The sequence below is a fragment of the Antechinus flavipes genome, chromosome 3 (genome assembly GCF_016432865.1).
Source record: "Antechinus flavipes isolate AdamAnt ecotype Samford, QLD, Australia chromosome 3, AdamAnt_v2, whole genome shotgun sequence".
NCBI lineage: Eukaryota > Metazoa > Chordata > Mammalia > Dasyuromorphia > Dasyuridae > Antechinus > Antechinus flavipes.
The window spans coordinates 338,979,638-338,995,491 of record NC_067400.1 but is presented as its reverse complement, the minus strand read 5'-3'; the positions used below and the strand labels follow the sequence as shown (position 1 = coordinate 338,995,491).

The window sequence follows — 15,854 nt, the reverse complement described above, 5'->3', positions numbered from 1 at the left end:
CTTTGAGAATTCAGTATTGTTTTAGAATAAAGGGAACAAAACTAGGATCTTTTTTGTTAGTGTTCCAATTTCTCCATCTTTTTCTTCCCTTTTATTAGCAAGGCTAGGTATAGTTTTAACAATAATTTGACTCGTAAGTAATATTGGCTCATTCAGTAAATCAGTTTGTTTAATCAGACTTAATGTTTGTGTACAGTAAATATTCAAAAGCTTAAAGTACAGGAAGCTCCCAAGTTACAAACAGGTTGTATTTCCAGTTTATTTTAAAGTCTGCTTTTTGGAATGTGATGCGTTTTTCCCACTGGATGCATGAAAAGGCAGAAATGAAGGCAATCCTGAAAGAATTTGCCCATTTGGACTGGAGCCAAACTCTTCTACATCTTAGCACAGTAGAAGATGGCAATTCATGTATATGAATGTTTTTGTTTATTTAGGACACATTTTATTCACGTACGGAAAAAAGGCAATGTACTAATTGAATTCTTACACATCTTTCTTTGTAATTTCAGCTTTTACCGTTATGTTTTAGAACCAGAGATTTCTTTCACTGCAGACAACAGCTTTGCCAAAGGTCCAATAGCCAAATTTTTGGATATGCCTCAGGCTCCTCTGTTTACATTGAATTTAAATACACCGGAGAGTTGGATGGTAGAATCTGTCAGAACACCCTATGACCTTGATAATATTTATTTAGAAGAGGTAAGTTTTCATTGCTTCTAAATGTCTACCATGCATGCAAAAAGTTGATTAGGATTTAATAGAATCATAAAACGAAGGAATAGCTCATTGAATAGATTAAGAATTTTAGAACATTTACAACAAGGAAAAAAAGGACTTAAAAAGGTTTTATCTCAAAGGTTTCTGTATATTCTAGCCATCTGAGGCAAATGATTTTAGATATCACAAACATGTTAAGATTAGAATTGTATTCCTTTTCATTCAGAAAGTATTTATTGAGACGTTTTAATATGACCAGTACTTTTTGAAGTATAAACAAGTAAGAAATCACTCTGTTCAGCCAGAAGTAGTTAAATGCTGCAATTGACAGAGCACTGGGCCTGGAGTGCAGAAGACCCGAGTTCAGATTTGTCTCAGACATTTAATAGCTGTGTAATCCTAAGGGCTCTAAGGAGCTCTTTTAATTTCTGTTTTCCTATTTTTATAACTGCAAAATAAATACAGTAATAGCACCTGCCTCCCCAAGATATTGTGAAGTTCAGGTGATATTAATAGTTGTTTCTGGAGTCAGGAAGATCTGCCTCCAAATCTGGCCTCACACACTTATTAGCTATATGATCCTGGGTGAGTTATTTAGCACTCTTTGCCTCAGTTTTTCTTTATCTGTAAAAAGAGCTGAAGAAGGAAATGACAAAACACACTTGTGTTTCTGCCAAGAAAACACCATGGACAAAAGTCCATCAGATCATATAGAGTCAGAAATGACTAAACGATTGCATTATAACAGTAACATAACATGTTACCGAGTAAGTGCTTAATAAATGCTTATTCTCTTGACACTTCTTAAGCCAATACTTTCTCTACGACTTAGTTATAAAGAATTGCATAGTTAGATGGGACTTTGACTAAAGTGTTTATGGTTTTGAAGACAACTCTACCCACCAATCCCTTGTGCCTCTCACATAATATACCACACATCATACTCTGGCCAATAAATCCTAGTATTAGATTAGAATTTTAAGTTGTAATGCCGAGTTGTTGACATTGGGTAGGGTCACAAAAATAGGATAGTAGTTCATCTGTGATAAGAATCCTTATCACATGAAGTTACTGACTAGGTTTTTTTTATATGGAAAGCTTCACATAATAATTATAGATACTTGCTTTTATAGAAAGAAAGCTTCACATAATAATTATAGATACTTGCTTTTATAGAAAGTTTTCTCCAGGGAACACGCAGGCAGATACTTCCAGCAAGTTAGGTGTTTGATGAGGAATATAAATGAGTTTAGATCATTACGGTACCATAAAATACATTCAGGACATCATATTCTACGACATTGTCCAGTTACAACCAGAGGATTCCTACATTTCCCTTATTGCTTATTATCCTGCATTCTTTATAACTTAAATTCCCCAAGATTCCCTTTGCCTTTTGCATTTTTGGTCCTTCACTTAAAATTCTGTCAGTTCTTTAGGAATGTGTATCTATTGCATACATTGTTTTTCTTCTTCCCATGTTCATTTCCACCTTCCTGCTTCATCTCTTCATCACTGCAAACTTAGAATATTGGAATAACCCCTTGCCTTTTCTACTTTAGTCTAGTTTCTTCCACTTCCATTCTGGTATGTTGCTGTTTTAATCTTAAATTATTGCTTCGATCACTTCACAGACCTATATGAACTTCTTCAGTGGCTCTTTACTCTCCATGAAATCAAAAATAGGAGCATAGGCTCCTTCTCTTAGAATGCAAAACCTTTCACAGTATGGATTTAATTGATCTTTCTAGCTCTATCCCTCTTACTGTACTTGCCAATTTTCTGCTTCTGCCCAAGCAATCTACTTACTGTCAATTTGCGTTGAGCTTTCTTATATCCATGCCTTTGCTCATACTAGTCTTTCTGCTATGACTTTTCTCCCTTTTCACTTGTCTAAATTCTATCCATTCTTTAAAGCATAGTTTTTAAAATCGTATCTTTTCCATGAAATCTTTCCTGACTTCTTTAACTAGAGTAAATGTTCTTCCTCTGCACTTCCAATATTTACTTTGCGTACCACTCACTTAATACTTAAATTATACTTTTTTATATTGTTATTTTTCTCTGCTTCCTTTCTGTAGCTAGTATAGGGACTATACTAATCTTTTTAGTGTCTTCTGAAAGAATTTATTAAATAGTTTTTTGTATCTTCTAGGTATTTAATATGTGTTTATTCACTGCCAAAGTTTGATAGATTTGTCTCCTTAGCCTTAACAACCTTTCTGTGAATTAATTTAGTAGCATCTGGGTATCATATAAAAAAGAAACCGTAATATGTAGGAATTTTTAAAAAGGGCATATTTTAAAATTTTGAAATGATAATCCCCCTTCTTTTGTTTGACAGGTGGATAGCATAGTAGCTGCAGAGTATGAGCTTGAGTATCTTTTATTAGAAGGACACTGCTATGACATCACAACTGGACAGCCTCCTCGAGGGCTCCAGTTTACACTGGGAACATCAGCAAACCCAGTTATTGTTGATACCATAGTAATGGCTAATCTGGTAAGTAGTACTAAATTATCAAATGACAAAATCTGATGTAAGATGCCAAATGGTTCAAAAGTTAGGGCAGGTAGGTAGCACAGTAGATAGAGTACCAGCCCTGAAGTCAGGAGGACCTGAGTTCAAATCTGGCCTCAGACACTTAATACTTCCTAGCCATGTGACCCTGGGCAAGTCACTTAACCCCAATTTCCTCAGCAAAAAAAAAAATAAATAAGGTTAGGAAAGAATTTCTGAGATACGTGGCATGATTAAAATTTATAATTAACTGACTTTGCTTTATCAATCATTAGATTAATGGTAAATTTGTTCAAAAGGATTTGAATGTCAGATGAACTTTTAAAGATTCTAATTCCAATTATGGATTGAATTCTGAAGTTTCACAAGTATCCTGTGGCAACTCAAATAGACAAGTTCAGGGAACCCCTTTATAGCCTGAACATCTAATAGTCATTTTCTTTTTTATGGCAAAACTTTATACATTTTCTCCTCAGAACACAGATGCTAGGATAATTGTATGCTGATAATATGTGTTTTGCCAGGAGTCATATGTTGATTTTTGAGATTAAACATTAATACATGCCAGTTTCTCTAACAAAGTATTAGAAATTACTATTTTTTGATAGACATAAATAGTATTTTGATATTTCCAAGTGTACTGATAATAGATTTCTCTTCTTCCAGGGCTATTTTCAGTTAAAAGCCAATCCAGGAGCCTGGATTCTCAGACTCAGAAAGGGCCGGTCTGAAGATATTTACAGAATCTATAGGTAGGAGCTGTTAACATATTTGGATTTTGATAAAGAATGTAAAATACTGGCAAGAGAGAATTAAATGATTTCAGCAGAGAGAAAAAAGGAAGAATGAATACTAATTAGATTTTCCAAACCATGTCTCTAGAAAACATAATTTGTAGATCACAGAGTAAATGAGAAAAGACATATACCCATGACTTTTTTCTCTTTTTAAGAAATTGTATTCATATATTTGAAAATGAAGGGATGTTAAAACAAAAAGATACACTCTTTCATCTGCTACTTAGAAAGCCATATCTTGTAACAAAGAATTTTAAAAGAGAAAAAAAGAAAAGTAGTTCAGCAAAACTATCCACCATGTCAATTAAGACTTGACAGTGTATAAAAAGTTCTATAGCCATAATCCTTCATTTCTTCAAAGAAAGGAAAGAGATTCATTTTGTCTTCTCTTCTTCAAGGCCAAGCTTGCTTAATATAATTTTATTATCCAGTTTTGTTTTGTTTTGTTTTCATTTACATTGCTGTAGTCATTATGGATATTATTTTTGTAGCCATGCTTACTTTATTTGTGAAAATGCATTTAAATTATTTCTGTGCTTCTCAGGATTCTTTATAGTCATATTTTTTTGTGCTATAGTGACATTCCATTACATTCATGTACCACAGTTTGTTTACCCATTCCCTAACAAGTTTCTCCTTTTTTTCCAGTTCTCTGCTACACAAAAAGTACTCTTCTGTTTTAAAACATACTGTACCTTTCTTTCCATCTTGGACCTGTATGCCTAGCAGTAGAGTCTATGAGCTTGACTTGAATTGTAATTGGGTATATTAATCTTCGAATATCTTGAATCATGGGGCAATATATAGATGTTCATTTTAAAGTACAGTAGGAGTTGTAATTACAAATAGTTTCTAATACTTAAAATCTTTTTGACTAATACTTGACCAATATTAGTTGCTCAATCTTTCAACTTTTCACCTGCAATACTTTCCCCATAACAGTCCTGCAAAGAAGGTAGTAATATCATCTCTGTGCTTTTTAGATGTAGAAATTGAGGTTCTTAGAAATTAAATGATGTTCCCAGTGTCACTTACATAGCAATTTAAGGGTGGAGCTAAACCTTAAAACTTGAGTCTCCTGATCGAGAGCCTAAGACTTTTTATCAGTATCTGCTGTTGTTGTTACTACTACTACTACTACTACTACTACTACTACTACAACTACCACTTCCACAACACTACTACTCCTAGCTGTTATTTATAAAGTGCATTCAAGTTTGTAATGTGTTCAAGGAATATTTCACTTTATCCTCATAACTCTGTGAGGAGAGTGATATTATCCCCATTTTACAGATGAGAAACTGAGGCTGAGAAAAGGTTGTTATTTGCCCAGGGTCACGTATCTTAGAAATGTCTGGGGCAGGGTTTGAGCTCAGGTCTTCTTGACTCCTAAGTCCATCATTCTATCCTATCCATTGTACCTAATAACTACCAATACCATACCATGAAAAAGCACTTCATTCTTATTTGAGAAATAGTTTGTAATAAGCATTTTTAAAAAGAATATCTAAATTTATATAATTACATAATTTACTTGGATATTTGAGATTTTCAATAAGGTCGAATTTACATTCTTTTAGTTTTATTTGAGGGTGAAAGTAGTTATTTTTTAACTTTCAGAAATTCTTTACCTAGAAATTCTGTGGTATTACTCAGTATACATTTGAAAGATACTGGCCTGAGAATATTTGCTGAATATTTGTAACTTGTAGTAAGGCTATCTTCATGGTAAATCATTAGAAGGATACAATTATCCTGCCTACAGTATTTTATATTTACCACACATTTTTTAAAAAGTTGTTTTCCTTAATTAGAATCCAGGCTCAGACACTTAATAGCTGTGTACCTCTGGTCAAATCACTTAATCCTTTTTGGGTTTCCTTATCTTTATAATGAGTTGGAGAAAACAATGGCAAACCATGTTAATATCTTTGACAAGAAAACCCCAAATGGGGTAATGAAGAGTCAGATATGACTGAAAAACGCCTGAACAACAGTGCCCAATACCCAGACATTGCTTATGTGTTAGGAATGGAAAGAAAGACAAAAGACAGCCCCTATCCTGAAGTCACTCAGATTTTAATGGGATCAGACATTATGTCCAAACAAGTTGTATATGGGACAAATTGGGAATAATCTAGAATGGGAAGGCACTAGCATTAAGAGGAATTGAAAAAAGGAAATGGAATTTTTTTTCTGGGACTGGCAGGATGCCAAAGAGGCCAGGAGGTGGAGATGGGGAAGAGGAGAAAATACAGGTGCTAAAACAGTGAAAAATCCATGATACCTTCCCAATTCTTCTGTGTTCTAAGAGCATTTTCATATTTAATACTTTTTTTTTTTTAAAGCCATGATGGTACAGACTCTCCCCCTGATGCTGATGAAGTTGTGGTTGTTCTCAACAACTTTAAGAGTAAAATTATCAAAGTCAAGGTGAGTTTGAAGAACTGGAATGGCCACTCTCCTGTAAGCTTTCAGAGGCAGGTTCAAGATTAGTCTGATGTGATTTTAAAAAGCTGAGGATTTGCCTACATCTTGTTAGTTAACCACAGAAATATTATAGACTGCATTTTTTTTGTTGGACCTAAGAATTTTGGCTTAATTCAACCCAGATCTCATTTAAGACAGACCACTTTATTCATCCGTAACTGCATTCCTCTTTTGGAAATTTAAAAAGCCTTGAATATCCTTGAGAAAAGAAGATGAACTAGTTCATGTAGTGAGAGTGAAGAATAACACCCAGCTAGCCCTTAAGATACACTGGTGCTCATGAGATAATAAAAGACCTATTGGAAGACCTTTAGCCTTTTGAGTAGATCTTCAATGCAGAATTTATAGGAGGTCATTGATGAAAATAATATAGAATGAGAAGTTGTGGTTAGAGAAGTACCCACATTAATAAGATCACAATGAAGCCATGAAAACTGAACTCTTTGCTTTATTGCAGTTTGTTGCAGGTATTTTCACTTAAGGTTTAAGTGTATTGAATTAAGTGTATAAAAGTTACTATGCATATTCCTAGAAATGAACAGCAGCTGAGTGATTTAGTGGGCAGAGTGCTGGATTTAGAACCAGGAACACCTGAATTCATATCCCATTTCAGACATTATCTGTGTGACCCTGAGCAAGTCACTTAACCTCTCTAAGCCTCAGTTTTCTAATGTATAAAATGGAAATAATATTAACACCTACCTCACAGAGTTGTTGTGAAGATCAAACAAGATAATAAAGATAAAAAATTTGCAAACTTTTTAAAGCATTAAATACATTCTAGCTATTGTTATTCACTGTTATTATTTTTACTATTATTATAGAACTTTAGTGCTGGAAAAGACCCCAGAAATTATCTAATCCTATTCCCTTATTTTATAAATGAAAACACTAAGACCAAAAGAATTGAAATGATTTGCTTAAGGAATCAATAATCTGATGTGGTAATTAGAATGTTGACTCTGGGATGCTTCATTGAGCTGTAATTGCCTAGGATTATATTTTTAAATAACTGACCTTTTCATTTTAATTTGTAAAAAATAATTTAAAAAATAATAACAACAATAATATCTAACATTTGTATGGTGCTTTAAGGTTTGCAAAGTGCTTTACAAATGTTCTCTCACTTTATTCTCACAACAACTCCAGGAAGTAAGGTGCTATTATTGTCCTCATTTTACAGATAAGGAAACTGAGACTGAAATTAAGTGACTTGCCTAGGATCTCACAGTTAATTAAGTGTTCAACGCCAGATCTGAATTCAGTTTTTCCCGACTCCAGGTCCAGCACTTTACCCACTACAACAACTAGCTGCCTGTATTAGACTAACTACAACAACAGCTAGCATTTATATGGAATTTTAAGGTTTGCAAAACACTTTACATATGTTATCTCAACTGATCCTCACAAGGTAAATGCCCTCTTTATTTTTATTCTCCTCCCAAGTCATTATTTAATGACTTTTATTACTTTTTTTTATTTTGAGTTCCATATTCCTTCCTTGCCTCATCCATTGAGAACTTACAGATACTTTAATTGATAGATTGGGTTTTTTTCCTTTTTTTGCTTATGTCAATGTTTCATAATGTACCGTTTATTCCATATAGAAAGAAATTATTCCAGGGAAAATATATCAATCTTTTTATTTGATAGACATGTTAAGTAATTTGGATAATGTGCTTAAATTTACAGGTTCAGAAGAAGGCAGACATGATGAATGAAGATTTACTAAGTGATGGAAATCATGAAAATGAGTCTGGATTTTGGGAGTCCCTTAAGTGGTAAATTTCTTCTCTTTTTTGGGAGGATTTTCTTTTAAGTGAAATCAGGTTATTCAGGAACACTAATATTAATTATTGAATCTTTCAGATTCTTTGTTTAATTTTAGGACTTGGGTAAGATATCTTAAGATTATACTTTTTCCATAAGATTATTTGAGACATAGAGTACGTCATAGAGAGCTCCTCTTTGCTGACTCATTTATGTGGTTTACTCTACTATTGAAAGGTTGTTGCTTTCTAAGGGATTATCTTTGGGTGTATTTTTTCCATTCTGAAACCTGCTAGGTAGAAGTGAAATGAATAGAGAAACAGGTTCAAATGGCATTATTTATCATTTCTTTTGGGTACTGCATATCTATATTAGTGACTAAATTGTTCTGTTGCTTCTCCATTTTATACTTAGGGGTTTTACTGGGGGTCAGAAGACTGAAGAAGTGAAACCCGATAAAGATGATGTAATTAATATTTTCTCAGTAGCATCTGGACATCTATATGAAAGATTTCTTCGGTTAGTCTTTTCAGATTTTTGTGTGTACGTGTGCATGTTTGTTGATGTATCACAATACAAACTAGGAATGGTTTGAACTCCATGAACTCTGAGATCTTTATGATATTGTTATTTTGTGTTTCTGTAAAGTACACTATGACATGCCCATAATTTTTTCTTTCATATATGACCTGAAACACCTATATAATAAACACTGTCCAAGGCAGTAGCCATACAGAAGACATAGATAAAATATTCCCTCTTTCAAAGAGTTTACTTTGTATAAGGGAAGACAGTTTGTACACATAAATGTTTACGTGGAATACATACAAAGCAACTACAAAGTAAGTTTTTAACATGCTCTAATGACTGGGGGATCAAGAAATGTCTTATGAGGAAATTTCTGATCTCAGCTTTGAAGGAAATTAGGGATTCTTATGAAGTAGAGGTGAGGACTAAGTATAAGACTATTTAATAGACTATTTAGAGTGATTTATAGTGGAGCCTTTTCCCACCAATTTCAGTTGCCAATTTTTAAATGGATCATAATAAACATTGTGATATAGGAGAAGGAATGTTGAATTTAATGTCAGAAGACCTAAATTCATAACCAGATTAAACATCTCAATAGTATTATAATTAATTCACAGCACTTTTCTGGGCCTCACTTCTTTAAAATGAAGAGGATGGGAATGGGTTATTATAGTTCAATAGATAAAGGATAAGTCTCAGAGCCTCCCCAGACTCAGTGAAGGTAAGGAAAAAAAGAACCAACCTATTAATTAGAATTAAGACTTGAGTGACAAAAAATTTAAGGTAGTGTTAAATAAGATGAAGAGATGGAAATAGATGATCTATGACATTTCTCAATTCTAAACATCCAATGATACATGATTTTATTAGTTTGGAATTGCTAATAATATAATTATTTAATAATGTAAATATATATTTGCATACATAATATAATTACACCAACATTTAATATCTTTGTTTACCAAGTGTAGGCTAGAAATAGTAATTGGAAGGTGAAAGTAGAAGACTGTAGCATGTTACATATGCTATTTTCTTGTCTTCCAGGATCTTTGTTTTTGTGAAGAATTGAGTATAGGGAATAGGAAAAGGCAATTGGTCAGAGTCAACCTTGTAATGGTTGACCTCCCTTAAGTGCCTGACTGTAATTAAAACACATAAGTCTTGGAAAAATTCTTAATTTTAACTTTATTCATGCTTCATATTTTTTTCTGGCACTGCAAATGATTGAAATGTTATTGGAAGAGTCTTTTAAACCCTCTTTCTTTTTTTTTTTTTTTTAAATGGCTCTGTGATGATTGTTAGATTTCTTTTCTTTTTTTTCCCCCCAGTGGGGGGGAGGGATATATATAAATTTTAAAATAACTTTTTATTTACAAAACATATGCATGGATAATTTTTCATCATCGACCCTTGTGAAACCTTCGGTTCCAACTTTTTTCCTCCTTCTCCCCACCCCCTCCCTTAGATGGCAGGCAGTCCAATACATGTTAAATATGTTAAAGTATATGTTAAATACAATATATGTATACATATTAAGCCTTCTTTTCTTTAATAAAAACATAATAGCTCAGTATTTCCACTGATGTTATATTGCTTCATGGAAGTAACTGTGGGTTGCTGAAGACTGATATTAGAATGTGTACTCCAATAATAAGTTCTGTAAAACCAGAACCATTTCTGAATGGGACTGGTGATAGACTATTTCTGTTGTACTAGGACTAGCTTAACCAGTTGATTGACACTAATTATTGGATTGCCTCCAGATTTTTCACATTTAGAAAGTCTAATTATCTACTAAGTTATGTGTGCTAGACTGTCCGGGCACAGTCTACCAGGGTCTTACATATCAGTCTTTGGAATTATCCCAGATAAACACTGGAGGCCAGTTGATCGGGAGGTGCAAACATTCTGTCTTTATTCAGTCATCCTCCCAGTGGGGATAGCAGGAAGCAAGAGAGGGAGTTCTGCTCAGGGCTGTCTATTTATGCTGCATCTCCTCTGGGATTGCCCGTGTGGAGCCCACTCAGAACTGCATAGGTGGAACCCCAGAAGGGAGGCTTCTGGAGTTAGTGCTGCATCCTAAGAGGAGATCTAGTAAGAGGACACACCCCTTGCCATCTTAAGAAACCTATTAGTTCCTTTAACTCCTGCTAGACAGAACCTCCTGCCTCAGAGGCCAAGCCCCTTTTTACCTCCAGCTAACATGGCATACAGGCTCCGTTGCACATCTCAAAGAGAGAGCAATGCCTCATTGCCCCTAATAGTTTTGTAAGAATTTCATTCTGCTTTGGTGGAGGGAATATCAGTACCAAGTTAGTTATTGATCATTGAAATATTAAAAATGCTATGTTCAGGGATTGCCCATAATTTGTATAGTGTTTAGAATATCACAAGTTCTTCACAACAATCCCATGAGATCAAGTATTTTTAGCCCCATTTTATGGATGAATAAGCAAGTTTAGACAAAAGAAGTTGGCTTGCTCCAAGTCACACAGATTGTAACTATCAGAAATTGGACCTGAACTCAAGCCATTCACCTTTATTAAGATTCAGTGTTCTTTTTTTCCTCCCAGTTTGTGCTGACAAGAATATATCAGTAGTACCTGTTACTTTTGAGCTGTTCAGAAAAGCTAAATGTCATAGAACAAAATCAGTTTTTTAGAATTGGAAAGGACATTATAGATTCATTTACAGAAGAAACTGAAGCTCATAGAAATAAATTGAATTGACTAATTTAAAAAAATACTCCTTGTTGAAGTTCCTGAGCTAACTTTTAAACATCTCACGAGATTTGATTAGAGATTGAAATGATAGAAAGCCATGTGAGAAAATTTTTCATTGATGCAAACAAGTGAGGGAATTGGCTCTCTTCCAATCATATATTTATGCTACTTTTGGAGAAATACATTGTTTACAATTCTTAGAAAAGCTGTTATGGCTTTGCTTTGTCCTTTTATCTGGTGGATGGTGGTTGTTGTGATAATTGCAAATTTGGCACCGAGATTGATATTTGTATTGTGCTGTGCATCTCTTTTTCCCACTTGAATAAAAAAATTTTTTTTAAGTATCTCATAATTCAAATATTGAGGGTTTTTTTTTAATAGAAAAAATGGTTATCCACTTGATTGGGATGATAGCTTTTATTTGGTTTAATGTAACATAAAAGTAATTTTCAGTCTGGTCTTATTTAATGGTTGGACTGTGAGGTTTTCTTGCTTAAATAGTCTTTTACTTAACTGAGCTATCAAATAACCACCTAGTACAAAGTCTAGTGGCCTATTTTAGAAAATGGTGGTTCATAATATTGATGTCAAAACCAGCATAAAGTGTTTTTTTCTATTTTTCGTTGTTTTTGTTTTTTGCTTTTGTTTGACAGCATAATGATGCTCTCAGTTCTGAAAAATACTAAGACGCCTGTGAAATTCTGGTTTTTGAAGAATTACTTGTCACCTACATTCAAGGTTTGTTCATCAATCAAAAACTAAATATTATAACAGGAACGCCCCCAAACCTCCAAGGGCTGTTTTACCTTTCTGCTGTCTCTACTTTTAACATGATTTTTTGGGGGGATGGAGGGGAGAAGGGAGCAGTTACAGTGGTATTTTGGCCACTGAATTATGTTTATTTATCTTTTAATTTTGATTTTTTTTGTTATTCTGTTGGAAAAACATTCCCCATCCCCAAGGAGTATTTCCATATACAAAGAGAAGAAGAAAATGCATATGAAATCACCAGTCTCCATTATGCTCAGCTTATTTTCATTTTTAACATAAACAATAAATTCAGCATGTCTGTTTCTAAGAACATGCCTGTGTCTGTTTTGCTCTGTACTTTTCTCATCTGTTCCCTTCTATATATCATTTTTAGAGATCATCATTAATAATCCTCCTCCCTCACAATTCTGCATCTTCCCCTCCCTACAATATCAAAACCTTTATCAGTCCTAACATATAAACAAAACAAATTCACACATTTTTCAGTAGGAAGCATACTTGTAACTTAAATGACTTCTGTAGTGTTGTGCTGGTGGATTTTAAATTTTTTACAATTTCTTGATTCTAATTTTATTCATTGTCATTTACTACCACATCAAAAATTATATGGAATGCCACATAATTTTTTCTTGACCAGACTTGGATCTAGGGTAAACTTAACTTTTATCAAAACCATTCAAAAAATAGTTTTCCTGAAGTATGTAACAAAAGGATATCGCCTGTTGTGAAATGCTTTCAAGTTTAAATTGCAATCAATCATATAACTTTTAAAAAAATAAATAATTTAAATTTAACTTGCATTAATTTATTTAGATGGAAAATCTTTTAATATGACCCTTATAATAGACTGTGTCTGCTATCTAAGAAGTGTCTTAGCTAAATTTAAAGGTGTTTAGCTTCAAAAAGATAAATTTTCTAGTTGTAGAGACTAAAAAGATGGCCCACTATAAAAGGCTTGCAATTCATATTAATTGAGAAAGTACCCATATTGGGGAGAAAAGGTACAGCTTTAAAGTATTAAAGGAATTTATATAAATGCCTTCAGAATGGTTAGATGTTCTCATAATTTCAAATTATGACCAAAATTGATTTGCCTGAAACAATTTTAGGGGAGTATTTTTGAAGACAATATTCTTGGTTACATGTGTTTTACCTATGCATTAGCCATACATTTCCTGGATTCTAATAAATGACTTAATGTTTCCTTTATTTATAAAAGGAATTTATCCCATACATGGCAAAGGAATATAATTTTCAGTATGAGCTTGTTCAATATAAATGGCCTCGGTGGCTTCATCAGCAGACTGAAAAGCAGCGCATCATTTGGGGTTACAAGATTCTCTTTCTGGATGTACTTTTTCCACTAGTTGTTGACAAATTTCTGTTTGTGGATGCTGATCAGGTAAGCTGTTGAGGTCCAAGCTTTGGTAAATTAAAAGAAATGAGTTTTAGAGTGTTTACCATCATCATCTGATTATCTACTATAGTGAAGGGAAGGTTTTGTGTAGATAATGAAAACCTAACCTAACCCATCTGGATTGCTGAGCACTGATAAATGATGCAGATAATTTATAATGAGGAGTTTTCTGGATAGCATTTAAAGGGGATACACCAAAGAGAATTTGTGCAAGAAAAACAAATGTGCTATTATTGACCAATCTCTTAATTAGCTTATTTAATTAACAACCCACCTTAATCTTCCCGTTCTCATGCAATATGAGGAGGAACTTTTGATAAATAATGTGTCTATGTTAGAATATTTGCTAGTAAAATAATAAAACTAAAATTTTTAAAAATGAGTTATATTGAGAAAAGCTGTATGTTGAATAGTGAATAATTTGAATTCTTTAAAATAGCTAATGCATGATTAATAAAAGTCAAATTTTTAAATTGTGAAGGAAAATCATCTATGATCATAGTCTCTTATTGTTGAAATTTTTTTTAATTTTAAAAATATGCTGTTTTCTGAATACTTTTACTAATTCTCTTTGAGCTAAAGATGAGTTTTTCTTTCCCATTCACCCTCTAAATGGCTCCTCTCACTTCCAACCTCTTTTACTAATGTTTGAGTTACAGTTTCTGTTTTGAGTTGGATAGAGAAGTATTGATTAAGAAGAAAAGGCCAGAGTTCTGTAAAAAGGAAATAAGGGAAACTTGATCAGTATGTATTGAAAACCCACTATAAGTCTTGAATCAAAAGATCGGATCCTTACACTATAAATTATAGCCTACTTAAGAATACAGCATTTTCTAGGGATTCTTAAACTAATATCATGGACCCCATCCAGAATGTTTTTAAAGACATAAAATAACATAGATATTATCATAAAGGAAACCAATTATATTTAAATATATTTAGAAAAATAGTGAAAAGTTTCATGGATCCCACATTAAAAACTCTTAGTATATATAAACAAAAAGGTTTTAAAACGACTTACATTTAATGCAGAACAGTTCTTTTCATTCTGATCTGAAATACTCTGCAGGCTTAAAAGTTGCAAAATTTCATTCATTTTCACTTTTTCCATAATGCTGATGTTTTAGTAATTCAAATTTCCTTTTCCCTTAGTTAGAATTGGTACGTGTAACACTTACTGGAATTTCCTTGATAGTGAATGGCTTCTTGTAAATTGTATGCCTTATTCAAAGACTTTGGAGCCCCAACGGCTCATTTCCTTCATTTTTTCTTAGTAAAATTTTTATACATGGAGTGGTTTTTAAGTGTTCGTTGTTCATGCAGATATTTATTGTTTGTGCTTCAGAAAGATTTTATTTATTAGATATCTATACCAGCTTTATAGAAATGTTTTTAGAAATAATTTTTGGCTTCCTTTTTTAAGATTGTTCGGACAGATCTGAAGGAATTAAGAGATTTCAATTTGGATGGTGCCCCTTATGGATATACTCCATTTTGTGATAGCCGCAAAGAAATGAATGGGTACAGGTTCTGGAAATCAGGCTATTGGGCCAGCCATTTATCAGGACGAAAATACCATATCAGGTACTGAGAAAGTGATTGTATATTTTAAAAAAACCACCACTGCTATTATATTAATTCTTCTTACAAAAGGATGACAAAGAAATAACCTTTCAAATCTTGATCAGGTAATAAATGGGTTTTCAAGCCTTTCCAGTTTTATCCCAGTTTTTGTTGGGATGTGTTACATATTTCTTTAATCCTTTATTGGTGGGTGGGGTCAGGAAATCAGAAGAAAGAGAAATGTAGCTGTAGGAAAATGAAACCAATATCTTTCCATTTGTCCTTGAATCAGAAGAATTATTGTATCACTTTTCTATTTTGGTTCTTAATTGGCAATATTGAAACAATTGTGACAGTGAGCAAGATGCTTTTGACCTCTGACTAACAGATATGTTTCAGTTAACCAAAATAGTTATTTCTTAAATTGCTAATACTTGTTACAAATCTTTGGTCAGAAGTTACATATTATCTTTTAACAACAATGATAATGAGCATCAGTGATGACAATAATAACAAATAATGTTTGTTTTGGGAAATATTTTATTTTCTCCTGG

The 15,854-nt window shown here is 33.1% G+C and overlaps 1 protein-coding gene across 2 annotated transcripts in view; it reads left to right on the top strand.

Moving 5' to 3' along the window:
• Window positions 1-15,854, top strand: part of UGGT1 (UDP-glucose glycoprotein glucosyltransferase 1) — a 102,532-nt gene that overhangs the window by 77,257 nt on the left and 9,421 nt on the right. For both annotated transcript variants that reach the window (XM_051985666.1, XM_051985667.1), the window contains 9 exons: window positions 510-699; window positions 3,062-3,220; window positions 3,905-3,990; window positions 6,384-6,468; window positions 8,218-8,306; window positions 8,710-8,814; window positions 12,203-12,287; window positions 13,540-13,722; window positions 15,161-15,321. In XM_051985666.1, the coding sequence (XP_051841626.1) occupies window positions 510-699; window positions 3,062-3,220; window positions 3,905-3,990; window positions 6,384-6,468; window positions 8,218-8,306; window positions 8,710-8,814; window positions 12,203-12,287; window positions 13,540-13,722; window positions 15,161-15,321 (1,143 nt within the window). The remainder of the gene's footprint in view (window positions 1-509; window positions 700-3,061; window positions 3,221-3,904; window positions 3,991-6,383; window positions 6,469-8,217; window positions 8,307-8,709; window positions 8,815-12,202; window positions 12,288-13,539; window positions 13,723-15,160; window positions 15,322-15,854) is intronic.